This window comes from Coregonus lavaretus, assembly GCF_964263955.1.
Source record: "Coregonus lavaretus genome assembly, chromosome: 19".
Classification (NCBI taxonomy): domain Eukaryota; kingdom Metazoa; phylum Chordata; class Actinopteri; order Salmoniformes; family Salmonidae; genus Coregonus; species Coregonus lavaretus.
In genome coordinates, this window is record NC_140006.1 from 31,283,709 (window position 1) to 31,310,622 (window position 26,914).

A 26,914-nucleotide genomic window follows, 5' to 3' on the forward strand; every position below is an offset into this window, starting at 1 on the left:
GATGGCTAATGCCAAGTTGTTTGGAATAATGGTAATTAACATAATACATCTGCGGAGTGGCTTGATCAAACTACTACTAGCCCTGGCCCCTGCATGTCAAAGACTAAACACTATACTTGTCCTGGGCCCATATTAAAGCGTCTTGGAGAAGGAGTGCTGATTTTAGGATGAATAAGATTACATGGACAAGGGGGGCTGATTCTAGACCAGCACTCCTACTCTGAGGTGCATTTTGATTTAAGTTGCTCTTTGCAATTGGAATTGCTGTCCCAGTCCTGTCCTACCAACATGATGACCCTTATAATTACCAACACTCAAAGAAATGAGAATGCATATGTTTTTTTATTCCCATTCAGATCCCAATGATGGTGTCTTTTGAAATGGATTACCCTGGGTGGAACCTACAACTCTTGGACCCTGGCTAGACCCGATGTCTGCCATTACTATAGGTAAGCCCAGATAATGTTTTTTTAAATATGGACTTTAGTCAAGCACCAGATGGCTCTACTTGCCATTCAGGATTAAGGAGTTATTGGGGTGAGGCCCTGTGACTGACTATCATCCTGTCCAGGGTTAGCCCGTGATCATGACTCTTAGTTCCATTAAATTACACATAAGTCATTTGGACGAAGGCATCTTCTGTACAGGGGAGTTTTGTTAAGAGCTGCAACGCTCGGTCTGAACATTAATACACATCGCATGCTGTACGGTTTTGGAAGCATAAGGACCTTATCTTTCACATCAGAGATAAATACATTTCACAAAACAAAAGGTTAAATGGTTTTCTCCCCAATTTCAATCTTGTCTCATTGCTGCAACTCCCCAACGTGCTTGGGAGGCGAAGGTCGAGTCATGCGTCCTCCGAAACATGACCCGCCAAACTGTGCTTCTTAACACCCGCCCGCTTAACCCAGAAGCCAGCCGCACCAATGTGTCGGAGGAAACACAGAGGTCAGCCTGCAGGCGCGGTCCGCCACAAGGAATCGCTAGAGCGCGATGAGCCAAGTAAAGCCCCCCCCCCCCCCCCCCCCCCCCCCCCCCCCCCCCCCGGCCAAACCCTCCCCTAACCCAGACGACGCTGGGCCAATTGTGCGCCGCTGTTCAGGAGTCTTATGGCTTGGGTGTAGAAGCTGTTGAGAAGACTTTTGGACCTAGACATGGAGCTCCGGTACTGCTTGCCGTGCGGTAGCAGAGAGAACAGTCTATGACTAGGGTGGCTGGAGTCTTTGACAATTTTGAGGGCCTTCCTCTGACACCGCCTGGTATAGAGGTCCTGGATGGCAGGAAGCTTGGCCCCAGTGATGTACTGGGCCGTATGCACTACCCTCTGTAGTGCCTTGCGGTCGGAGGCCAAGCAGTTGCCATACCAGGCGGTGATTATAGGGTGAGGGTGCCCACACAGCCATATTTCCATGTTACAGCACTTGTTTACGGAAAACAGACGGAGGACCGTGGACTAGGGCTAATTAGCTATCTGCATCTCCGAACACCAGTGTGTAAACGGAAGATGGAGGCCACAAACATGTTGTCACTGAAAAATACTGTTGGCTGCAACTGTGTCAAAACAGTGTACAGTAAGTATGTATTTTGCATTTGTGAAGTTATTTTGATGAGATTTGAAAGAGGGATTTATGTTTCTAGAACGGTACCGCAATTAAGAATTGATTCACATTAGATGGAGTATTTGGCTGTTTTGGTTTCTAGAGCCAAACAGAACATGTAAGGTCCTTGGACTAAGGAGTAATGTTAGGCTCCTTTAGTCCAATATTGGGCTACTCCAGGGGGTGTATTTGTACATCAAGCTGCCTCACGTTACAGAAACTGAAGATTGATCCATAGGGCAGGAGCGCCTCAGGCTTGGAAAAGACTTACTCAAGGTACCAGAACCCTTTGTTTTGAGATTCTTCCTATTTCCAAATATAAAAATTACTGTAGGACACAGAGGACCCACACAGTTCTGTTGGAGAGGGACACTGTTCTAGGATTGATCACAAGAGGGTGACATTTTCCAACTTTGAAAAAATACTTTCTGAAGCTTTTCAGTTTTCACCTTACTGGTAATGACTGGTAAAATAGTCACTATTTCGTGAATGATAGTATATTTTACATTCTAATATGGTTATTATTTTTCATGAATAATCTCAAGGGGCTTATTTTATTACAACTTTTTTATATGTATATATAGGAACTAGGTGTGTTACCACTGCATCTTCAAGATACAGCAAACCTATTTTAAATATTTTGGTATTATGCCAGAGTATTGTAATGCCAATGTTTCATGAATGGTTTATCATCCATGTCTTCCCATTTCAACATATTTCATCAAATTTTTGCAAACAGCCCCCTCTAAATGTACAAATCACACGTAAAACAGAAGTAGATTTTTTTTTGCATGATAATACACCAAATATAATGTTACTGTGACAATAATTCATAATTATTAAGTCACTGATGATGAATTGGGTAATGTAGGCTATTTAGATTGCAATCAATTAGGGACATTCAGCGAAATATTATGTGGTGTCAATGCCCCTTTGTTATTGCAAACCAAATGTAACCTAAATCTTATAGTTAACTAGTTACCCAAATTATATTTTATTGACTTGTTTACTTTTGGGGGGCACTGGGAGGGTGGTGGGGGCGCTTCGCCCCACCCCCACCCCCACCGTCGCGCACGCGCTCGGAACCGTGTGGGAATGGCTGTTCGATGATCGGTGGGTTGGGCTGCTTTGTGCGAACGGAGCGTTATAAAGAGTTTTTAATGTCCGCCATGTTGGCCATGGCGTACTCAACCACCGATAGACAGCGAAGCATCTGAAAAAATAGACCGAAAGAGAGCGACAAGATCCGGGCCTTCCCGGCTCCGTTCGCGACGCCCTAAATATAGCTTCAACCAGTAGAATGGTAGATTTCTGAATAACATCAGATTCATCCATGAAAGCGCAACTCGAGACCGTTGTGAATTTTAGGAGATCGGATAGATTTATGTTGCATCTCGAATTATAAAAAATGAGTAAATTGTCGTTTCGGGCACGGGCGTTGGACGCGTCCAAGCCACTACCCGTCTTCCGATGTGAGGATTTACCAGACCTGCACGAATATGCATCTATTAACCGGGCAGTGCCGCAGATGCCGACGGGGATGGAAAAAGAAGAGGAATCGGTATGTTTTTATAGTTGTAAAATCTGCGAATAAACATGTCTCCATATTTTTATATTTTGAGAGGTGCTCCTTTTTTTTTTTTCTGCGCAAGTTTCCACAAAATGGCCGCCAATTGTATTTTCAGAAAGACGACGAAAATGTGGTGTAAATACCAAGTTAACAATCATTTAATAAATTGTACAGATCACTAAGGGTTTATTATTTATATATATTATATGAAATTCTGGTTTTAGGTGGTTGGTTTCGCTTGAGAGGATTTTCAAAGTACAAAGGAATCACGTGACTCCCGTCAATCCGACATTTTGTTGACAGTCTTTGGGATGGGCCTTGTTGGCGTAATGGCAAAGGACCGGTGCAAGGGGGAGCTAACTACCTGAATTTATATATGCCCCCCCCCCACCCCGGGTGCCTGTGGGATGATGATGACGACGATACTGGGGGGGGAAATGAAAACATTGTGTGCCTTGCATAGATAGTCTGTCTTTTCAGTTTAACCATAAGTGTGCGCTCAAAATAGCCTATACATTGACTCACAGGCTGCTCTGATGTTGAATTATTATAATTTATAGCGCCAACGGATGCATGAGAACAATCGATCATGACTGCACTCTTTTGCTTTACTTTCAATAAGCATATGGTTGGCTAAATACAATTTGTATTTTGCTAGGCACCTCCAAGGTTAATAGTTGTCTTCATGATTAAGGATTCAAGTCCAAGCAAGTGTTGGCTACGCACGTTGCCTTGTTATGATGTGGACGTTTGTACCTGTCAATATGACATGTAGCCTCCAGTTTTTTTAGTTATCAGCTGTCATGCCTCTTGGGCCGTCTGTGTTTACGTTTCAGTGCACTAACTTGAATGGCCTGCTTTGTAGTTGACCGTTTTTTATATTGTCAATATTTTATACATGCCATGCTTCAATTGAAACCTGTTTCTAGGGATAGCCTACACTGTGTTTGTGATGCTATAAAGTGAGATACTCCCCCTCTCCCTGCAGACCATTTTTTTATATACCCTTTGTGTGTACTTATACTGTATTTATACTTGGGATATCGCTTTTCAACGAAGTTAGAATTTATTTTTTAAAGCTGCAGGACTACTTTAATTGCACATTTTGACATGAATTTATGGCAGGACCAGGCCAGGACATGTCTTCTTGACATTCCTCTGTGACACAATGCATCTTAATGCTCTGAGGCGCACAACAGGAGTCCCAGCAGTGGGCCTCTTCACAAAGAAGTCTCCACTCCATGTGTAATAGAGGCACATAATGATAGGAGTGGTCTGTGTTATTTATGCAATATACTGAGCACCCTGTCAGAGTGGAGCTGTCAGGCAACCTACAGCTTCTCAGTGACTGGCATGGGAAATGAAATCAGCATGGTATCCACCTTATGTCACAGTTGTTTTTGATGGAGGATGTTTTGGGTGGGGAATCGATGTTCTAGCTTACGCTATGCGTATGCCTTCTTCCAATTGATTGCTCATTAGATGTATTATTCAACCTGGCTGCTCCTCAACTTTTTATAACACCAATTTTATGCATGGGACTTGCCAGACCTCTACCATCCAAGGTTACCTTTCATTTTGTGATATATTTGGTTTGCAAGTCCTGTGTTCTCTATGCGAGTTGAAGTTAGCCTATGATCACTGGGTGTAGAACAGTTCACACGTGTGAACTGTGTGTCAGTCCAGACAGCCAGTGTTTGTTGGGTGAACTCACTGTCACTGGGTCAATGTCTGAGACGCAGAGGGAATTGTAGGGATGTGTTTCGTCTGAGTGCCAGTTTTCCTTGAACACACAGATGTTGGCAGTCGACCAATTTCTCACTGCTGTGACCTCGTTTCCCTAGAATGTGTTGCGTGATGGGCTAGCCTACCTGTCCAAAATCTCTGCTGTGATTCAACCAAAATCAGTTGTAAAACGGTTTCACCACGTACGCGTGACTGCCTATGAACTTTTATCCTTTTTGCCTCAAATATCACCCTACTCTCTATGTAGTGCACTTCTTTTGACCAAGGCCCATAGATCACAATGAATACGATTACATGGACAGAAATGGACCTGCTCCTAGATCACCATTCCTACTCTGAGATGCTTATATACATTACCAGTTAAAAGTTTGGACACCTACTCATTCCAGGGTTTTTCTTTATTTTTCCTGTTTTCTACATTGTAGATTAATAGTGAAGACATCAAAACTATGAAATAACACATATGGGATCATGTAGTAACCAAAAAAGTGTTAAACAAATCAAAATGTTATATTTAAGATTATTTTAAGGAGCCACCCTTTGCCTTGATTACAGCTGTGTACACTTGGCATTCTCTCAACCACCTTCATGAGGCAGTCACCTGGAATGCATTTCAATTAACAGGTTTGCCTTGTTAAAAGTTAATTTGTGGAATTTCTTTACTTAATGCGTTTGAGCCAATCAGTTGTTGCGACAAGGTAGGGGTGGTATACAGAAGATAGCCCTATTTGGTAAAAGACCAAGTCCATATTATGGCAAGAACAGCTCAAATAAGCAAAGAGAAACAACAGTCCATCATTACTTTAAGACATGAAGGTCTTTTACCAAAAGTACTTTAAGCATATGTTTTTGTTTGTCACCTCCATCTCCTCTAACTGAAGCTAATTGTAGAGATTTTTTTCTATTGATAATGTAAAATTAACAGCCATACAGAAAGACTCATGTGAAGGTGAAATCACAGAGGAGGAACTTCTGGATGCAATTAAAGACTAAGTCCGGGAGAACTCCAGGGTTGGATGGCATGCCAGTCGAGGTATACCAAACCCCTTTTGATATACTCAGAGGACCGTTATTAGCATGTTTTAACCACTCCTATGTAAATGGTAGATTATCAGACACTCAAGAAGGTATGATTTCATTATTACTGAAACAGGATACAAGTGGAAAATATATAAAGATCCAATCCATTAAAAAAAATTGGAGGCCCCTTACACTTCAGTGTTGTAATGCAAAAATTCTAGCAAAATGTATAGCTCGTAGAATTAAAAAGCTATTGTCGGACATTATTCATTCTAAGCAGACAGGTTTTTTACATGGAAGATACATTGGAGATAATATAAGGCAAGTACTGGAAACAATAGAACACTATGAAAAATCTAGGAAACCAGGCCTGCTATTCATAGCAGACTTCGAAAAGGAATTTGATAAAGTACGACTGGGGTTTATATATAAATGCCTGGAGCATTTCAATTTTGGAGAATCTCTTATAAAATGGGTTAAATGTATAGTTATCATGTATAGTAACCCTAGGTGTAAAATAGTAAATAATGGCTATTTCTCAGACAGTTTTAAACTGTCAAGAGGAGTGAAACAAGGTTGTCCACTATCCAACAATAATATCAAGGGATTAGAAATCCAGGGCTTAAAAACAAACATGTCATTGTACGCTGATGATTCATGTTTTCTTTTAAATCCACAACTTGAATCCCTCCACAGCCTCATAGAGGATCTAGATACATTTTCTAACCTCTCTGGATTACAACCAAATTATGATACATGTACTATATTACGTATTGGATCACTAAAAAATACAATTTTTACATTACCATGTAGTTTACCAATAAAATGGTCTGATGGTGATGTGGATATACTCGGAATACATATCCCAAATGAAATAAATGATCTCACTCCAATACATTTTAATAGAAAGTTAGCAAAAATAGATAAGATCCATGGAAAGGTAAATACCTGTCAATTTGTGGAAAAATCACCCATATTAACTCTTTATTATTATCCCAGTTTACCTATTTGCTTATGGTTTTGCCTACGTCTAGCGAACAGCTTATTAAAATTATATGAGGAAAAAAAGATTCCATTTTATTTGGAACGGCAAGCCAGGCAAAATTAAATGGGCCTATTTATATAATGAATATGAATTCGGAGGACAGGAATTATTAAATATTAAAGCATTAGACCATGGTTCTTCAATTCCGGTCCTGGAGGGCCGAAAAACTTCTGTTTTTTATTTCTATCTGGTAGTTAATTGCACTCACCTGGTGTCCCAGGTCTGAATTAGCCCCTGATTAGAATGAGAGGATGAAAAACAGGTGTTTTGGCCCTCCAGGACCGGAATTGAAGAACCCTGCATTAGACCGATCACTAAAAGCTTCAGCCATACAAAAGTTATACTTAAATCCGAACTGGTTCTCTAGCAAATTAGTAAGATTGTCTCACCCAATGTTCAAGAATGGCCTTTTTCCCTTTATTCAGATTACAACATCTCACTTTCAGTTATTTGAAAAGGAAATCATCTCCCAAATATCACTATTTCTAAAACAAGCCATAGAAAGTTGGTTGCAATTTTAATTTAATCCTCCAGAAACGACAGAACAAATAATGCAACAAATATTGTAGTTAAACTCAAATATACTAATTGATGAAAAACATTTTTTTGTTGACAATCTTTTAAAAAATATATAATTTCGTAAATTATATCATCGGTAGGACTGGTGGAGTTAGCTAACAAAAACATATGGAAATGTCTGCTCTACCCAAAATTACAACCAAATAATTGCAGCATTACCGCAAAAATGGAAGAGCAAAGTGGAAGGGGGAGAAAGTAAGGAACTTGTCTGTCGGCCTTGCATTAAATAACATAATTGGTTAAAGAAAACTGTGATCAATAAAAAATTATACCAGTTTCATTTAAGGACCAAAGGATTGACAGCCGTCCCATATAGATTGCAAAATAGTTGGGAAGAGATTTGATGTACCGATCCCATGGTATAGCGTTTATGAACTGATACCCAAAACGACACCGGATTCAAAACGTATAATTTTTCAATATAAATTGTTATATACAATTCTTGCTACCAATAGAATGTTATTTATATGGGGGATACAATCTTCCCAGCTCTGCAGATTTTGCTGCGAAGAGACAGAATCATTAGCTCATTTGTTTTGGTACTGTCCATTTGTAGCTTGTTTTTGGACACAGGTCCAGGAATGGCTAAAGGATTGCAATATTTACCTGGAGCTAACCCTGCAGATAGCATTACTGGGTGATCTGAAAAGTCATAGTCAATCGATCAAAAATATAATAATACTTTTAGCAAAAATGTATATTTTCAATTTACAATCTGTAGAAACAATGAGAATAGAAATGTTCAGAACTTTTGTAAAACATCACTGTACAGTTGAAAAATATACAGCAAATAGAAATCCAATATGGATGGTGTTAAGAGATAGATGGGTGGAGTTGAAGGATGGGACTAATAACAACTAATAACAACAAAATAACTAATAATGTAAGCATACTGTGTCCATAATAAGTTATAGGTTATAGGTTGAGAGCTTTTGTGAAAGAGCACAGTTAGAAAGATATGGCATGTAGAAACAAACCGGATGGACATCATGAAAATGATCGGAGAGGTTGAGGGTGGAGGAAGTTCAGGAGTAAAAACAAACAAAATATAATTATTGTATAATTGACAGTGTGCATAAAATGTATATAGTATGTATAAGCTGGAAGTAGAGGCCTAAGCATTGTTGTTCACTAATTTACTCCAATTAGGGAAGGGGTGGTGGGGTTGGAAAGTAATAAAGGGAAATATATATAAAAAAAAAAAAAGTATGTATGCAGTTGAAGTCGGAAGTTTACATACACCTTAGCCAAATACATTTAAACTCAGTTTTTCACAATTCCTGACATTTTAATCCTAGTCAAAATTCCCTGTCTTAGGTCAGTTAGGATCACCACTTTATTTTAAGAATGTGAAATGTCAGAATAATAGTAGAGTGATTTATTTCATCACATTCCCAGTGGGTCAGAAGTTTACATACACTCAATTAGTATTTGGTAGCATTGCCTTTTAAATTGTTTAACTTGGGGCAAATGTTTCGGGTAGCCTTCCACAAGCTTCCCACAATAAGTTGGGTGAATTTTGGCCCATTCGTCCTGACAGAGCTGGTGTAACTGAGTCAGGTTTGTAGGCCTCCTTGCTCCTTCTGCCCACAAATGTTCTATAGGATTGAGGTCAGAGCTTTGTGATGGCCACTCCAATACCTTGACTTTGTTGTCCTTAAGCCATTTTGCCACAACTTTGGAAGTATGTTTGGGGTCATTGTCCATTTGGAAGACCCATTTGCGAACAAGCTTTAACTTCCTGACTGATGTCTTGAGATGTTGCTTCAATATATCCACATCATTTTCCTTCCTCATGATGCCATCGATTTTGTGAAGTGCACCAGTTCCTCCTGCAACAAAGCACCCACACAGCATGATGCTGCCACCCCCATGCTTCACGGTTGGGATGGTGTTCCCCTTTTTCCTCCAAACATAACGATGGTCATTATGGCCAAACAATTCTATTTTAGTTTCATCAGACCAGAGGACATTTCTAAAAAATGTACGATCTTTGTCCTCATGTGCATTTGCAAACCGTAGTCTGGCTTTTTTATGGCGGTTTTGGAGCAGTGGCTTCTTCCTTGCTTAGCGGCCTTTCAGGTTATGTCGATATAGGACTCGTTTTACTGTGGATATAGATACTTTTGTACCTGTTTCCTCCAGCATCTTCACAAGGTCCTTTGCTGTTGTTCTGGGATTGATTTGCACTTTCCGCACCAAAGTACATTAATCTCTAGGTGACAGAACGCGTCTCCTTCCTTAGCGGTATGATGGCTGCATGGTCCCATGGTGTTTATACTTGCGTACTATTGTCTGTACAGATGAACTGGTACCTTCAGGCATTTGGAAATTGCTCCCTAGAATGAACCAGACTTGTGGAGGTCTACACATTTTTTTTTCTGAGGTCTTGGCTGATTTATTTTGATATTCCCTTGATGTTAAGCAAAGAGGCACTCAGTTTGAAGGTAGGCCTTGAAATACTTCCACAGGTACACCTCAGATTGACTCAAATGATGTCAATTAGCCTATCAGAAGCTTCTAAAGCCATGACATCATTTTCTGGAATTTTCCTAGCTGTTTAAAAGCACCGTCAACTTAGTGTATGTAAACGTCTGACCCACTGGAATTGTGATACAGTTAATTATAAGTGAAACAATCTGTCTGTAAACAATTGTTGGAAAAGTTATTTGTGTCATGCACAAAGTAGATGTCCTAACTGACTTGCCAAAACTATAGTTTGTTAACAAGAAATTTGTGGAGTGCTTTTAATGATTCCAACCTAAGTGTATGTAAACTTCTGACTTCAACTGTATGTGTGTGTGTGTATATATATGTGTATATATATATATATATATATATATATATATATATATATATATATATATATATATATATATATATATATATATATATATATATATATATATATATATATATATATATATATATATATATATATATAATATTATATAAGAGGAAAAAAAGATATTGGAGATTGGAAGTGATGCAGACAATTACATTGATGGAAGTTACAATCTATCTGCAATATTAAAGCTGATCTACCCCCTAAAAAAAAAAAGGAAAAAAAGACAAGGTCAGTTAATCCGGAAAATGTCTAGAACAAAAACCATCAAGCGCTATGATGAATCTGGATCTCATGAGGCCTGCCACAGGAACAGAAGACCTGCTGCAGAGGATATGTTCATTATAGTTATCTGCACCTCAGATTGCAGCCCAAATAAATGCTTCACAGAGTTCAAGTAACAGACACATCTCAACATCAACTGTTCAGAGGAGACTGCGTGAATCAGGCCTTCATGGTCGAATTGCTGCAAAGAAACCACTACTGAAGGATACCAATAAGAAGAAGAGACTTGCTTGGGCCAAGAAACACGAGGAATGGACATTAGCCCGGTGGAAATCTGTCCTTTGGTCTGATGAGTCCAAATTTGAGATTTTTGGTTCCAACTGCCGTGTCAAATCAAATCAAATCAAATTGTATTGGTCACATGCGCCGAATACAACAGGTGCAGACATTACAGTGAAATGCTTACTTACAGCCCTTAACCAACAGTGCATTTATTTTTAACAGAAAAAGTAAAAATAAAACAACAACAAAAAAAGTGTTGAGAAAAAAAGAGCAGAAGTAAAATAAAATAACAGTAGGGAGGCTATATATACAGGGGGGTACCGTTGCAGAGTCAATGTGCGGGGGCACCGGCTAGTTGAGGTAGTTGAGGTAATATGTACATGTGGGTAGAGTTAAAGTGACTATGCATAAAGTCTTTGTGAGACGCAGAGTAGGTGAACGGATGATCTCCGCATGTATGGTTCCCACCGTGAAGCATGGAGGAGGAGGTGTGATGGTGTGTGGGTGCTTTGCTGGTGACACTGTCAGTGATTTATTTAGAATTCAAGGCACACTTAACCGGCATGGCTACCGCAGCGATACGCAATCCCATCTGGTTTGCACTTAGTGGGACTATCATTTGTTTTTCAACAGGACAATGACCAAAAACACACCTCCAGGCTGTGTAAGGGCTATGTGACCAAGATCACAGAGTAGGTGAACGGATGATCTCCGCATGTGTGGTTCCCACCGTGAACTTTGGACTGGTACTGTACGTCCCCAGATGGTTTCAGGAAACACGATTTGTAGAAGTAGCTATGTAGACCACTTCTTAGTCTCACAGTAGTGGAGTTACATAAACAGTTCATCCCTCCAGACATGCTCTGTGTGCATCCCAAATGTTACCCTATACTGTACACTACTTTTCACCAGGGCCCATAGGGCTCTGGTCAAGAGTAATGCACGGTATAGGGTTTATTTGGTACACATACAGGGTCTCACAGTAGTAAAGTTATGAATTCTACTCTCCAGACATTCTCTGCTTCTCCGTGGCCCTGTCAGTCACTGTCCGCTGTGGCTGTCCATCATGTTAAGTGACATTTACAGTGTCTGGGACAGTAGCTGCCTGGTAGGCAGGCAGGCCGGCCAAGAGGAGCGGTGGTGGGCCCCCAGAGTAGACCTGACAGTGATCAATACACTCATTTTAAGGGCTAGCCTATTTCCACTGTTGTGGTCTGGAGGAGGAAGAGACTGATGGTTCAGTCAGTTTAGCCTGTAGTTCTGAAAGTAGCGCTCACAAGCCAAAAGTGGTCCCTGAAAATGGCATACTAGGTGGAAATGGGGTTACCTAGTCAGTTACACAACTGAATGCATTGAACCGAAATGTTTTCTTTGGCATTTAACTTCTGAGTCAGAGAGGTGTGGGGTCTGCCTTAATCGACATCCACGTCATCAACGCCCGGGGAGCAGTTGTTGTTGTGGGTTAACTGCCCTGCTCAAAGTCAAAATGGCAGATTTTTGCACCTTGCTGCTTCTGGGATTTGAACCAACAACTTTTGGGTTACTGGCCCAACACTCTCAACCGCTAGGCTACCTACTACGTCACATATGTGCAAATATGTGGAAGGGGCAAAGTGAAGGGCTGTGTCTGAAATGGCATCCTATTCCCTATATAGTGCACTACTTTTGACCAGTGCCTGCAGAGCCTATATGGGAGCTGGCCTTTGGAGCAGATTCTAGAGTGCTAAAAATGGAATTGGTTGTCAACAGTAATTTTCTCAGCAAGCCTTGGAGTAGGCTAACAGTCTCTTGACGCCTATGCAAACCACAGACTTATTATAATGTAGAACAAACTTGCAGGCAAGTGCACTATTCTCAGCCCTTGGCAAGAGTAAGGTTGCATCACGATTCTCCACACTTTTCCCAAAGTGTGCATTTAGGCTACCTACTCCCATTCATGGATTTAATGTAGTAACCATTGGCTGGAGGAAGTTCCCACCACTTATATCCATGGCGGGGAGTGTGCAAGTGCTAACTTTGGTAGAAGGGTGGAGAATCTAGACGTAGCCAAAGATTTCTGTACTGTAGTGGGGACTTAAGGCATTGATTTAGCCTGTCTTTCTGAATGCTGTAGCGAAGGCAAACCTGCAGGTGAGACTGTCCATGTAGGATTACTAGTATTCTGGGTTGGGCAGCAGAGATGGTGTTTGTTGCTTTGTATGGGAGGGGTTATGTTCCTCTTCACCCACGCCGCTGCCAACCCTTTGCAACGAGAGAGAGAGAAGTTGGATTGGGCGGAATCTAGATTTTCATATCGTCATACTGTCCTTCTCTCATCCCGGGATTTACAGTTTTACCAGCATAGCACACAAGGGGCACTAAAAATCATGCTCATAAAGCTAGTAGCTACCGAATGTCATTTTCGGTGAGTGGACATTTACAAGTGAAAGTGAACGAGGGAAATTGTGCAAATAAGGTTGTGATGCATGCATTTCTGAAGGAAGAGCAGCATGTGTACACTTAGCAGATGGGAGAAGAACAGAGGAGAAAAAGACTAGGAAAAAATGGCAACTGTACAGAACTCATCCAGAGCTCTTTGACTTCTGGCAGAAAGCCATTATAATATATCTGATGGCAAACATTTAGTAGTGAATTGCATACAAGTGTAACTTCATCACCTCATGTGCGCTGCACATCAGAGATTTGCCGATAGATATAGAACGCTACGGACTCACCAGCTCGCTTTCTCCTGTTGTGCTATTTACAAACACATGACTGGCTCAACTGTTCTGGGGAACTACGGTAAGCTTCATAATGTAAAATAATGTGACGGGCTAAATGAACGCAATCTGCTTTATCGCAACGTATTGCACAAGTTGACTGCAGGTATTAATTTAAGTAGCTATAAATACAAAGTTATTGAAAGACAAATAGTTTTGACGGCATTGAAAAACCATCCCATGGCTTTTTCCAAATATCCCGGTATACTGCCCAAGCCTAGAGAGAAGCTCACTTTATTTGGCATATACAACTAGGGCTGTGAAGGTCATGGAATTTTGGATGAAGGTTATGGGTAATATTGCAATGATTTGACTGTTTTAAGAGGAAATAGTGCGGTGATTGGTCGAAAGTAGGGAATGGTGTGCCATTTGATACACATTCTAGGCCCCTCAACTCTGGACTTTTGAAGCCAGTTCCACTGCTTTTTTTTTCTTTGTTGTTCCCCTCTAATCAGGGACTGATGTAGACCTTGGACAACAGGTGGGTGCAATTAATTTTCAGGTAGAACAGAAAACCAGCACGCTCCCGACCTCGTAAGGTAAGAGTTGAATAACCCTGCACTAGGCTATAAATAGGCTGGTATTAATATCCAGTCAGTGGTTATTATGAATGTCGTGATTTTCAAATTGGCACCAATTAACTCATGGTCATAGAATACTGTTATAATGAAATATTTGTGGTGTGTTGCAGACAGCAATTCGTTTTTGCATTATTTTGTGGACTTAATGTCCTTTCAAAGCGGTGACTGAGTTTGTTCCATAAATGAATCATTGTACCTGTGTAGATGAGGGAGATTTGACTGCTGCTGACAGTTAAACACTCTTCAGGACTAGTTGGGAGTGAATGGCATGCGTCCCAGATGGCACCCTGTTCATTATATAGTGCACTACTTTTGACTATGGCCCAATTATTCCCTATGTAGTGCAGTACTAGTGCACTAAATAGGGAATTAGGTGCCATTTGGGATGCAGACAGTGAGACCGCAGAGCAAACATCTGCAGCTTGCCTTGGGCCCCTAGAGCAGAGCTGTGGCGAGCGGCACAGTGAAACCATAATCACACACTCCGGAGAGATGTACCAATCTGGGACCACGCTGTGCTTCTGCCATCTTGACAGGCTGCCAGTGCTCAGAGGCCCTTTTAGTTTTACTGTCAGTCGGCCCGCAGACCTGCTTGGATTAGTGCGTGTGTGTGTGGGGTGGGAATGACAGAAATCGCATTTAGATTATGGTAATTCATCTTAACAGAAAATGCAACTCGAGGATGCAGCAGCGTTTCAAGTTTTATTAGTCGTCTACACGGGGTACGCATGTTATACATCGTCCAACGAAATGCTTACTTGCAGGTTCCTTCTCGACAATGCAACCACAAATAATAAGAGAAGAATACGTACATAAAGTAAATGGCTCAGAATAGAATAAACATTTTAGCATAAGTATAATACAGGAAGGCACAATTTATAGTCCAATATTTACACGTGTATTGGGGGTGGGGGTGTAGTGTATAAACTGAGCAGTATATTAAGTAGGCTTGGGCGGTATACCGGGGTGTTTGGAAAAAGCCACGGGATGCTTTTTCAATACCGTTGAAACTATTTCTGAAGTTTTTGCAATACATTTGAATATTTGTAACTAATTTTAAGTAAATACCTGCAGTCAACTTGTGCAATACGTTAGGAGATAAAGAACATTGCTTTCTTCATTTCACCTGTCACATTATTATGAAGCTTACGGTAGTCCCCAGTTACGTGGTGTTTGGTTACATGCACACAACGACAAGAGACCAGGGCCTTGTGAGTCACTCACTGTTGTGCATCATGCACCAGGTGATCTAATTACAGTATGGAATTCACAACTAAATGTTTGCCAGCTAGATATCTTATAACTATTAACTGCCTAAAATGTCCTAAATGCTCTGCAATTTAGTAGCTAAGTGGTTAGCTTCTTCCAAAATCAAGCATTCGCTTGGTAACCGCAGAGAATCCTCTCCTGGATCAAGAGCCTTGCTGGCTAATGCTTGTTTTGTGCATACAGCAAACTGAGTAGCATTTTTTTAGTTACTTGTATAGTTTAGGTCAAACTGTACACAATGTTCGCAATGCGCTAGTTAGCATTTAGTTAGCATTCTCTATGAGATTTCACATGTACTTGTTAGCATTGCAAACCTTCGGATTACAGAGCATCAGTAGGGTTTGAAAACAGCGCACCTTGTGTTCAGTGCCGGTATTACAGTATATCCCGGTATGGCATAAAGTCTGACAATCTGGATACCACCCAAGCCTAATAAGTCTGGTAGGCGTGTGTGTGTGCAACTGCTAAGGTGTGGAGAATCTGAGCAGGTGATCAGTCCAGTTCAAGTGTTCAGCAGTCTGATGGCTTGTAGATACATTTAACATTTTAGTCATTTAGAAGACACTCTTATCCAGAGCGACTTACAGTTAGTGAGTGCATACATTATTATTAATTTTTTATACTGGCCCTCCGTGGGAATCGAACCCACAACCCTGGCGTTGCAAGCGCCATGCTCTACCAACTGAGCTACACAGGACTACACGGGACAGTTTCTATCAGACCTCATGCTCCGATACCGTCTGCCCGACAGATATGGGAGAGAACAACTCGTGTGTGGGGTCCTTGATGCTGCGTGCCTTCCTCAGGCACCGTTTTGAGTAGATGTCCTGTATGGGTGGGAGCACGGTCCCAGTGATGTCCCAACGGCATTCGTCCTTACCGAATTTACGATGCGCACTTTGAAGATGTTAGAATAACTGTCCACGTTTACTTTTCCTCAGCCAACAAGACTAGTAACTAACAGCAAAATCACTAGCCTATTTCAATCTACTATCCCCCATAGTAGAAAAGTTGACCTGTCTAGGACCGTTGTGGGACGATGGCACCCAAATTCATACAACCAGTGCATCAAAAAAACATTTGAAAAACAGGCTGATGCAGCAGACCAGAATGTTTAGCTTAAAATGTTGATATACTATTATTTCTTCACATTATAAGCGCAGCAATGGGCACCCGGATGTATGTAAGTTCCATAATGCAATTGGCGTTAAAACATTGTTGCCAAAAGCGCACCCCACATGTGAGTGGTTTCATGTGACAGAGATTAAAATATCTGTGAGAAATGTAGAAAGATGCAACAACTAACATGGGATGCTAATATGACTAGGATTGTGCCTTTGGCTTCTGGACAACGAGTTGATTTGAAAACCAATAGAACATGAGAGAAATAGGCTACTGGTTTCAATGGCATATGGAGGTCTTGGTAATATAATTGGTTCCACGTTTCTATGGTCGGATTTTTGCTAGGCCACTTTGAAGCAAGGTAAGACATCAAATCAAAATCAAATTTTATTTGCCACATACACGTGTTTAGCAGATGTTATTGCGGGTGTAGCGAAATGCTTGTGCTTCTAGCTCCGACAGTACAGTAATATCTAACAACATATACCCAATACACACATCTAAGTAAGGAATGGAATTAAGAATATATACATATGGACAAGTAATGAGAGTGGCATGGACTAAGATACAGTAGAATATTAAAGAATACAGTATATACATATGAGATGAGTAATGCAAGATATGTAAACATTATTAAAGTGGCCAGTGATTTCAATAGGCAGCAGCAGCCTCTAATATGCTAGTGATGGCTATATAACAGTGATGGCCTTGAGATAGAAGCTGTTTTCATTCTCTCGGTCCCAGCTTTGATGCACCTGTACTGACCTCGCCTTCTGGATGATAGCAGCGGGGTGAACAGGCAGTGGCTGTGGATGTCCTTGATCTTTTTGGCCTTCCTGTGACATTGGGTGCTGTAGGTGTCCTGGAGGGCGGGTAGTTTCCCCCCCGGTAATGCTTTCGGTAGAACGCACCACCCTCTGGAGAGCCCTGTGGTTGCGGGAGGTGCAGTTGCCGTACCAGGCGGTGATACAGCCCGACAGGATGCTCTCAATTGTGCATCTGTAAAATTTAAGGTTTTTAAGGTGCCAAGCCACATTTCTTCAGCCTCCTGACTACAATAAAAGCAGCCTCAGGATATGTGGTTTCTAGTTTGCATAAAGTCCAGTGATTTTCTTTGAGGGCCGTCGTGGTATCTGCTTGAGGGGGGATATACACGGCCGTGACTATAACCAAAGAAAATTCTCTTGGGGGAGAATACGGTCGGCATTTGATTTTGAGGTATTCTAGGTCGGGTGAACAAAAGGACTTGAGTTCCTTTATGTTACTACAATTACACTATAATAATATGCCATTTAGCAGACACTTTTATTCAAAGCAACTTAGTCATGTGTGCATACATTTTTACGTATGGGTGGTCCCGGGGATCGAACCCACTACTCTGGCGTTACAAGCGCCATGCTCTACCAATTGAGCTACAGAGGACTATGAGTCGTTAATGATGAAACGCACACCTCCGCCCTTCTGCTTCCCGGAGAGAGATTTATTTCTGCCTGCGCTATGAACTGAGAACCCATCTGGCTGGACCGATTTCAACAGAATATCCCCAGAGAGCCATGTTTCCGTGAAACAAAGTATGTTACAGGCCCTGATGTCTCTCTGGAAAGAAATCCTTGCCCTGAGCTCATCGATTTTTGTTATCCAAAGACTAAACATTAGCGAGTAGTATACTTTGAAGCGGTGGGTGGTGTGCGCGTCTCCTAAGTCGAACCAGCAGGCCACTCCGAGTGCCTCTCCTCCGCCGGCAATGTTTTGGGTCAGCCGCTGGATCAGTTCAATTGCCCTGGGGAGAGCAAACAAAGGATCTGCTTCGGGGAAGTCATATTCCTGGTCGTGTTACCGCCGCTCTGATATCCAATAGTTTTTCCCGGCTGTATATAATGATACGAAACACTTTCTGAGCTAATAATGTACAAAATAATACATATAAAAACAAAATACCGCAACGTTTCCTAAGAGCTAGTCGCGAGGCTGCCATCTTCGTCGGCGCCAAATATGCCTCATGAAGGAAAATGTTCAGGTTTCAAGCAATTAAGTATATGTTTTCAAAATGCGTACTGCCTCCAGTTGCCTATGCACTTGAGTGGCGAATAGTTGAGAAATAAATATAGTAACTGTTTTTAATACACGCGATTGCATTATTATTGTTGCGCAATGATTAGGCTTATGAAAGCATAAGTATCACTCCAGAAGCAACAGCTGTTTGAGGAGCTGTAGCTATTGCGCTGTCTGACAAATATTTAGCTCAATCTAGACTGTATCTGTATGCTCTGCGCGTTTGATCAATAAGACGACTAATGAAAATACACACGCAGCAATTTAATTCCACATAATTATGAAAATGTACCTACAAACTGATTTTCAATCATGACCGGTCAAATGCATTGACATTGACTGGTATTTCCATTAATGAATAGACTAAAAAGCATTATTATGCAATGCTACTTTTTCCACTTAAATTAACTAGGCTACTTTTCAATTCGCTAGTCAGAAAGTCTGCCGGGCCGGAGAAAAGTAGCTACACATCAGACAGTGTCTACTGATGGCATGCCCTTCATGAATTCTCAACCAAGTGGAGAAGTACAACTGAAGCACAAAATGAGTCTGATACCGAGCAGAAATTACAATAGCATTTTAGATCTGTGTTTACAAAACATAGCAAGAAATTGCTTAAGCGTTTTTCTATTCATAGTTTTTTTGTAAAATGCAGAAATCTGCATTAACGTGACCCCTGTATGATGTTGTAACGATGAGTCGAAATCCGTTTAGCCAGTTGTTTTATGGCACATACATTTAATTTTGCGTACTGGGACCGACATTAACTATAGCCCGCTGGCCTGGGGCCAGTAAAAACGTGTATGCCTGTGGATCTCGTCAACTGTTCAGCACATTTTTGCATTCCAGTTCAACATTCACCTGCTCTTTCACGGTCTACCATTTGAAGACTAAACGCGTCAGTCATGCTATTTGTATTTTAGTAATATGATTGGCTGTTCATTCAAGCACCACCACGCTCCCGCAAGTCACAAACACTTGAACAGTACATGTGTTGATGCCATCACACAGCGCACGCGAGCTGTCCAGAGCAAAAAGAAGCGCCCATCAATCTACTCGCTGAGCTTATTTATTTTAGGGGAAAGTGATTTACAAAAGTAAACCTTCAATAGTGAACATACTAGCATGTCCTGTTGAACGAGGAAGAGCTTGGTTTGTTGTTTTGGAAAGTTTGAAAGTATATTGAAAAGTTTCTTAGTAGCAAGCTACCTTTTTGAGTTTGGATCACGCGACGCAATTGGCATCAGTTGCTGGGGCTGCTACTATCTGTCCAGTGATCCTGCCGACCAAGGCCGAGTCTGAGGAGCTGTTTGGTGTAGCAGCTAGCAGGGTTTTCTTGAGGGCTTGAATGCAGCCGGCAATGCGCTTAGACATTGTGGCTGGGACTGCGGATTGTCCCGGGCTTGTAGCTGTCTAGATCCCAGATTTTTGTTGTTGTTGTTGTTTTCAATCTTCCCTGCGACCTGCCCTGTCTGGAACTGCGTGGAGTAACAGCGTAACCTACGTTGCTACCATGACGAAGACCAAAGCTGGCGGGAGTACCGTTGAGGACAGTGGTGTCGGCCTATCACAGGTGAAGGATCTTTTAAACGAACAGAGTTCTACAAGCAGTTGTTACAACAACAAGAAAATGGCTTCAAGTGTTTTGTCCAAATACTGGTGGAGTCAACTAATAAAATAATGGACGACCTGACCAGCGTTCCAGGACCTGAAGAACAGTTAGCAGTTCTCACAGGGTTAGCTTGATGAGTTTAAACAGCAGAATGGCATGATGATAGCTATCTGTAAGTCATTGAGAGAGGACATCTGTTCTGTATGTGAATCTATGATAACAATGACGGAGAAATCAGATTATCTCGAGGGACAATCAAGGCGGAACAACATGGTTGTGGACGGAATTGCAGAATCTCCACATGAGACCTAGACGGAGTCTGGGGACAAAGTGAGGGAAATGATCTAGGAGAAAGAGAAGATGGACCACAGGAAGATTGAGGTGGAGTGCGCACACAGAACTGGAAAACACATCACCGGTCCAGGACCAGGCCAATAGGGGTCAAGTTCCTGAGGTTAAAGGACAAATTGGCTGTTCTGGAAAGAGCCAAGAACTTGAGAGGAATGTATATCTTCCTCAACGAGGACTATCCGGAAGCTGTGCGCCAAAAGAGGAAAGAACTTATCCCAGCCATGAAAGCTGACAGAGCGCGTGGGGACATTGCTTACATCCGCTGTGACAGCTCATTGTCCTCCCTCCCTACCAAAAGCCTGGAAGGGATGAGAGAGCCAAGCCTATGGGTTCGTAGCTTCAACCCCACAGCACACACACACACCAACTGATTAATGGACTCTTGCTTTGATTGCTCTTTTCCATATTATGTCCATCTCTGATAAGCTACCCAGGAAAGGGCTGAAAATAGACCAAAATATATGTAGCCTTAGAAATAAGGTTCATGAAATCAATAACTTGCAAACATCAGATAACATTCATATATTAGCCATTTCTGAGATGCACTTAGATAATTTAATTTTATACAGCAGTAGCAATACAAGGATATAACATCTATAGAGACAGGAATGCTTATGGGGAAGGTGTTGCTGTATATATTCAGAGCCATATCCCTGTAATGCTTAGAGAAGATCTTATGTCAAGTGTTATTGAAGTGTTGTGGTTGAAGGTTCACTTCTAAATAATGTGTGAAATGCTTGATAGTGTATGTGATGTCAACAGAGGTCTACTTTATTGGGGACCTGAATATTGACTGGTTTTCATCAAGCTGTCCGCTCAAGAGGAAGCTTCTCACTGTAACCGGTGTCCGTAATCTACCAGGGTGTTTAAAAACACTACAGGAACAAGATCATCCACATGTATTGATCACAATTTTACTAATACTGTAGAACTTTCTTCTAAAGCTGTATCCCTACCCATTGGATGCCGTGATCACAATATAGTTGCTATATCCAGCAAAGCCAAAGTTCCAAAAGCTGGGCCCAAAATATTTTGCTGTGACTCTTATGTGGATGATGTTTAATATTTGTTGGTCTGATGTCATTAATAAGGAGCATCCAGACACTGCACTTGATGACTTTATGAAATTGCTTCTTCCAATTATTGATAAACATGCACATGTTAAGAAACTAAATGTTAAGGCTCCATGGATTGAGGAATGAAAAACTTTATGGTTGAAAGCGATGGGGAAAAAGGCGTGGCTAATAAGTCTGGCTGCACATCTGACTGGCTGACTTACTGCAAATTGAGAAATTATGACTAAACTCAACAAAAATAAGAAACTGTATTATGAAGCCGATGTAAAGAATGATGGGGGGAAAACTTTGGAGTACTTTTAAATGAAATAATGGGCAGAAAGACAAATTCAACTCCATCTTTAATTGAATCAGATGGCTTATTCATCACAAAACCATTTGATGCTGCCAGTTATTTTAATGATTACTTTAATTGGCAAAGTGGGCAAACTTAGGCAGGAAATGCCAACAACGAACAGTGAGCCATCATGCATAAAAAAACGAATGAAAGAAAAACATTGCACGTTTACATTTTGTGAAATGAGTGTGGGAGAGGTGGAAAAATGTATTGTTATCGCTCAATAATGACAAACCTCCTGGCATTGACAACTTAGATGGAAAGCTACTGAGGATGGTAGCTGACTCAGTAGCCACTCCTATCAATCATGTCTTTAATCTGAGCCTAGAGGAAAGCCTTTGTCCTCAGGCCTGGAGGGAAGCCAAAGTAATTCCGCTACCCAAGAGCGGTAAAGCGGCCTTTACTGGTTCTAACAGCAGACCTATCAGCTTGCTGCATCACTACTTCTTTTTATCGGAAACAATGTGTTACATTTCAATAGGTTTGCATAGGCAACTTACACACAGCTCTGACACACACTTACCCCACCAAAATTGCCACTAGGGGTCTTTTCACAGTACCCAAATACAGAACAAATAGTACAGTATTATATAGAGCCATTATTGCATGGAACTCCATTCCATCTCATATTGCTCAAATGAACAGCAAACCCGGTTTAAAAACCCCCCCAGATAAAGCAACACTTCACGGCACAACGCCTCTTCCCTATTTGACCTTGATAGTTTGTGTGTATGTATTGAAATGTAGGCCATTGTGCCATTTTTAAATTGATGTAGTTCTGTCCTTGAGCTGTCGGTCTATGAATGTTCTGTATTATGTCATGCTTTCGTAACAGCTAATGGGGATCCTAATAAAATACCAATACGCTGGCTGCTGTTGGTCTGCAAAACATCTCATTCCAAAATCATGGGCATTAATATGGAGTTGCTACTATAACAGCCTCCACTGTTCTGGGAAGGCTTTCCACTAGATGTTGGAACATTGCTGTGGGGACTTCCATTCAGCCACAAGCGTTAGTGAGGTCGGGGAATGATGTTGGTGATTTAGGCCTGGCTCGCAGTCGGCGTTCCAATTTATCCCAAAGGCGTTCGATGGGGTTGAGGTCAGGGCTCTGTGTAGGCCAGTCAAGTTCTTCCACACCGATCTCGACAAACCATTTGTGTATGGACCTCGCTTTGTGCATGGGGGCATTGTCATGTTGAAACAGGAAAGGGCCTTCCCCAAACTGTTGCCACAAAGTTTGGAAGCACAGAATCATCTAGAATGTCATTGTATGCTGTAGCGTTAAGATATCCCTTCACTGGAACTAAGGGACATAGCCCGAACCATGGAAAAACAGCCCCAAACCATTATTCAATTTTTTGTGTATTCATTTGGGTTCACAATGTACCATTATACCCTTAGTTGCTGGTTAAAAATACAATCTACACAGGACCTTTTTTAATCAGCATGATTGCATGGGCGGGGGTTTCGGCTTTCCATGGTGACATCACACTGTGGTAAATTGGTTAATAGACCGGTAACAGAGTTCCAAACCTCTCTGCCAATAACAGCTACTTCTCAGTTTTCCACTTCCCGTTCAGACCACTCCCAGTCAGTCCTATCAACATTTTTGCCTGAGTTTTTTTTGCTATAAAGCTACTTTTGCCCATTTTAATGGGAATCTATAACGGTAAGTTACTTAATTGTTACCCAGAAATTATTTGATATTGATATAAAAACGGCTGCATTAGGCCTTTAAGAATGAATCTGTGGGTCAGTTAAATAAATGGCATACTGCAATTCACAAAGACCAGAGTTGCAAACACTTGTTGAAATTATGTTTGTGGCAATTCATATCTTCAATGAAATACTTTAATTTCAAGAGAAGACGAGTTAAAGGTCATATAGGCCTAGACCCCCCCCCCCCCCCATACTCAACTGGGGGACCGCGGACCAAATACGGACCCAGAACGGGGTCAATACGGACCAACAAGTGGGGTGTGAGCAGCTTTTTGTCGAGCAAAACGCGCCAGCGAGGGTCTAACACGGCGTACTCGCCCTCCGCGCACTGTAGGCTACAATACCTTGAGTTTCCCTGTATGTTTGCTGATTGTCATTAAATCATATGGCTGTTTTTCTGGCCTAAAATACATTTGTTCATATGGGCAGAATAGTGTGTGTAGCCTACAGAAATTGTATCAGTTAAAATATTCAGATCTGGTAAAAGGCCGACATTGTGGAATCATCTAGCGCTGATTACATTGATTCGCCCCAAGGTCAATACTTAAAAAACATTTTTGTTATGAAACGCCAACCTTGTACCTATGTTTGTCCTCTGTAGTTGCGTGCATTTCTTTGTTTGCTGAAATCCATACTTTTTCAATAATCGTTAATCAAGTACCACCACCGACTGTTTCCTGTTCCGAAACTGGTATGAGTTAAGCATACAAATTTCCTTGGATATAAAGTGTACTTGGGTTCTGCACCTGGAGAATAGCCTAGTAAATCGGTGTGATTTCGATGACCATTCCAGCACTTTTACCCTGGCCTTGCCATGTCCTGCTGTTTCTTTTCTATTTTCCAGTCCTTTGTTTTTCTAGTACTCTCAAACAATCACCTGAAAACTCTGTGAAGGAGATGCTGTTTCTGTCAGTACTGATTTGACCCTTGATTTGTTCCTAGCCTCACGGATAAGATAGCAGTCTGTCACAGTGCTTGAGATTCACTCTGACTTATGTACTCCTCTCTAGGCGTCAGTTACCTCAAAGTTCCAGCCGACACTATCAATTTACCTATCCAAGTGGTCTGACTTGATTGTTAAATCTATAGGGCCTATTGGGCAGAGGTATGTTGTTCATTCATTTGACCTCATCTTTGTACTCCTCTCTGTGGTCCTGTGTGGCACAGTTGATAGATCATGGCGACTGCAATGCCAGGATTGAGGGTTTGTTTCCCGCTGGGGCCACCCATACGAAAAATGTTGCACGCGTGAATGTAAGTCGCTTCAGATAAAAGCGTCTGCTGAATGTGTAGATTATATTATTACTCCTTTCTTTCTTTCTCTAGGAACACCATCTCCAGAGGGCCATGTCGGCCCAGTCGGTGTATGGAGAGAAACACAACATGGTCATCCCCGTCCCGGAGGCAGACGGCAACATCGCCTACTACGAGTCCCTCTACCCTGGGGAGTTCAAGATGCCAAAGCAGCTTATTCACATACAGCGTGAGTAGAGTGGACCTGGCTGAAAGGCCTAGTACCCTATACTACTGCTCAATCCCAAATCGACCCCAACACCCTACCTATCCACTTGTGGCAATCTGACAGGATTTGATTGGTATAAGTAATATGATGGATCTTCCACCTAGCCTATCGGAGGGCACGGTGTAACTGTTTGCATATTGATTGCAGCTGTCGGATCCTCTTAGAGCTCCACAAGTGCCTAGTACGTTGGGTCTAGGTGTCCATTTGGGATTTGGTCGTACCTCCTCAGCTTGGCTTATGGAGAGGTGTTGATCAGCATTTGTGGGTTATATGTTGCGAGTGATGAGGAGTAGTGTTTATACCCTGATATCAGGAGCTGGCGGTGAAAAGTTTGATTAAACAATTCAGAGACTAATACATCCAAAGTAAAAATATTGAAGGAGAGCGAATCGATATACAATCTCAAAGTCAGCTCTAACTGTCAATAGTAAAAAGTTGTTTGAATGGTGGAGTCGCTTCCGTAGACTCTCCCTCCTCCTCACCACTTGTTTGTAGTAGTTGGGACTTGTATGGCATAATTCTCAAGCGTAGGGGGATCTAGCCGTAGTAGTAATTTATTAGGCCTAATTATCTCGTCCATGAATCATACTATTTCTTATTGCTCAAGATAAGAGCTCAGCTAAATTAAATTTCCCGGGCTGTTGTCATTATTGTCCGATGTGAGATGGGGCTGGGAATTGCCAGGGAACTCACAATACAATATTATCACTATACTTAGGTGCCGATACAATATGTATTGTGATTTGATGTTCCAGACATATTGCTCACCATATGTCTGCTGCAGAGAGACGAGAGAGCAGGAGAAAATGAGTTTTGATCAGTCAGGGAAATAACTTCTGAAAAGTTGTTGGCTCACTATTTATAAAGATGGGGTGAAAAATACTGGAGGTTTGGCGCAGGTACAGCCAACTAGTGCTAGCTAATGCTACCTACAGTAGCAAAACAATTGTTACTTGGAGTCAAATATCTATATTGTCCAGAAATAATATTGCGATATCTAACTTTTAATGTCATTATAGCTAGGAAATTGAGTTAATTCATGTTACTTTGTTTGATGTTTTCGCTGCCAGTCTATCAGTAGAGGCTGCCGAAACTCAATCTAACATGATTGGAATTAAATTAATTGATTTAAATGAAGGTGTGTGTGTGTGTTTTGGATTTAGGATTCTCATCTGTCTTGGGCTTTGAAAGTGTAATTGGCTAAATTAAATGCAGTTGCCAAGATGCTGCCAAGAAGTTTCTCTGGCTTGATTCCGCTCAGATTTGCTGAACCGACCAAATGTAAATTAATCACTTTACCCCAATCAATACAACCATGGCTTTAGTCAGAATTTAAGTACTAGTAGCTCAGAACATAAGTCAGCATTATGTCAAACTGATAAGATGGGCTAGAAGGTCTCCCATACTAGGAAAGGGGAGTAGCCAGCTCTTCTTTTCAACTGTTGAAATGGAAATGCATTGGATTAATGGATTAAGCACCAGGCTACTGTGATGCTACCACAATTAGCATGTGTGCTCAATGGTAACGGGAGAGCTACACTGGGGTGTCATGGACGCCTAACTTTTGCCAGCGCGAGCCACCTTATTAAGTGTTCTCT

The 26,914-nt window shown here is 41.4% G+C and overlaps 1 protein-coding gene across 2 annotated transcripts in view; it reads left to right on the forward strand.

Moving 5' to 3' along the window:
- Window positions 1-363: 363 nt before the first annotated feature.
- LOC311147151 (enhancer of polycomb homolog 1-like) overlaps window positions 364-26,914 on the forward strand; it is a 46,102-nt gene continuing 19,551 nt past the window's right edge. Inside the window, exons 1-2 of one of the 2 annotated variants that reach the window (XM_084183786.1) lie at window positions 364-449; window positions 25,121-25,277. In XM_084183786.1, coding sequence (XP_084039912.1) covers window positions 25,142-25,277 — 136 coding nt within the window. In that variant the 5' untranslated portion in view covers window positions 364-449; window positions 25,121-25,141. Of the gene's footprint in view, window positions 450-2,775; window positions 3,163-25,120; window positions 25,278-26,914 lie in introns of those variants that run through there. The other variant, XM_084183785.1, reaches the window with a different exon arrangement.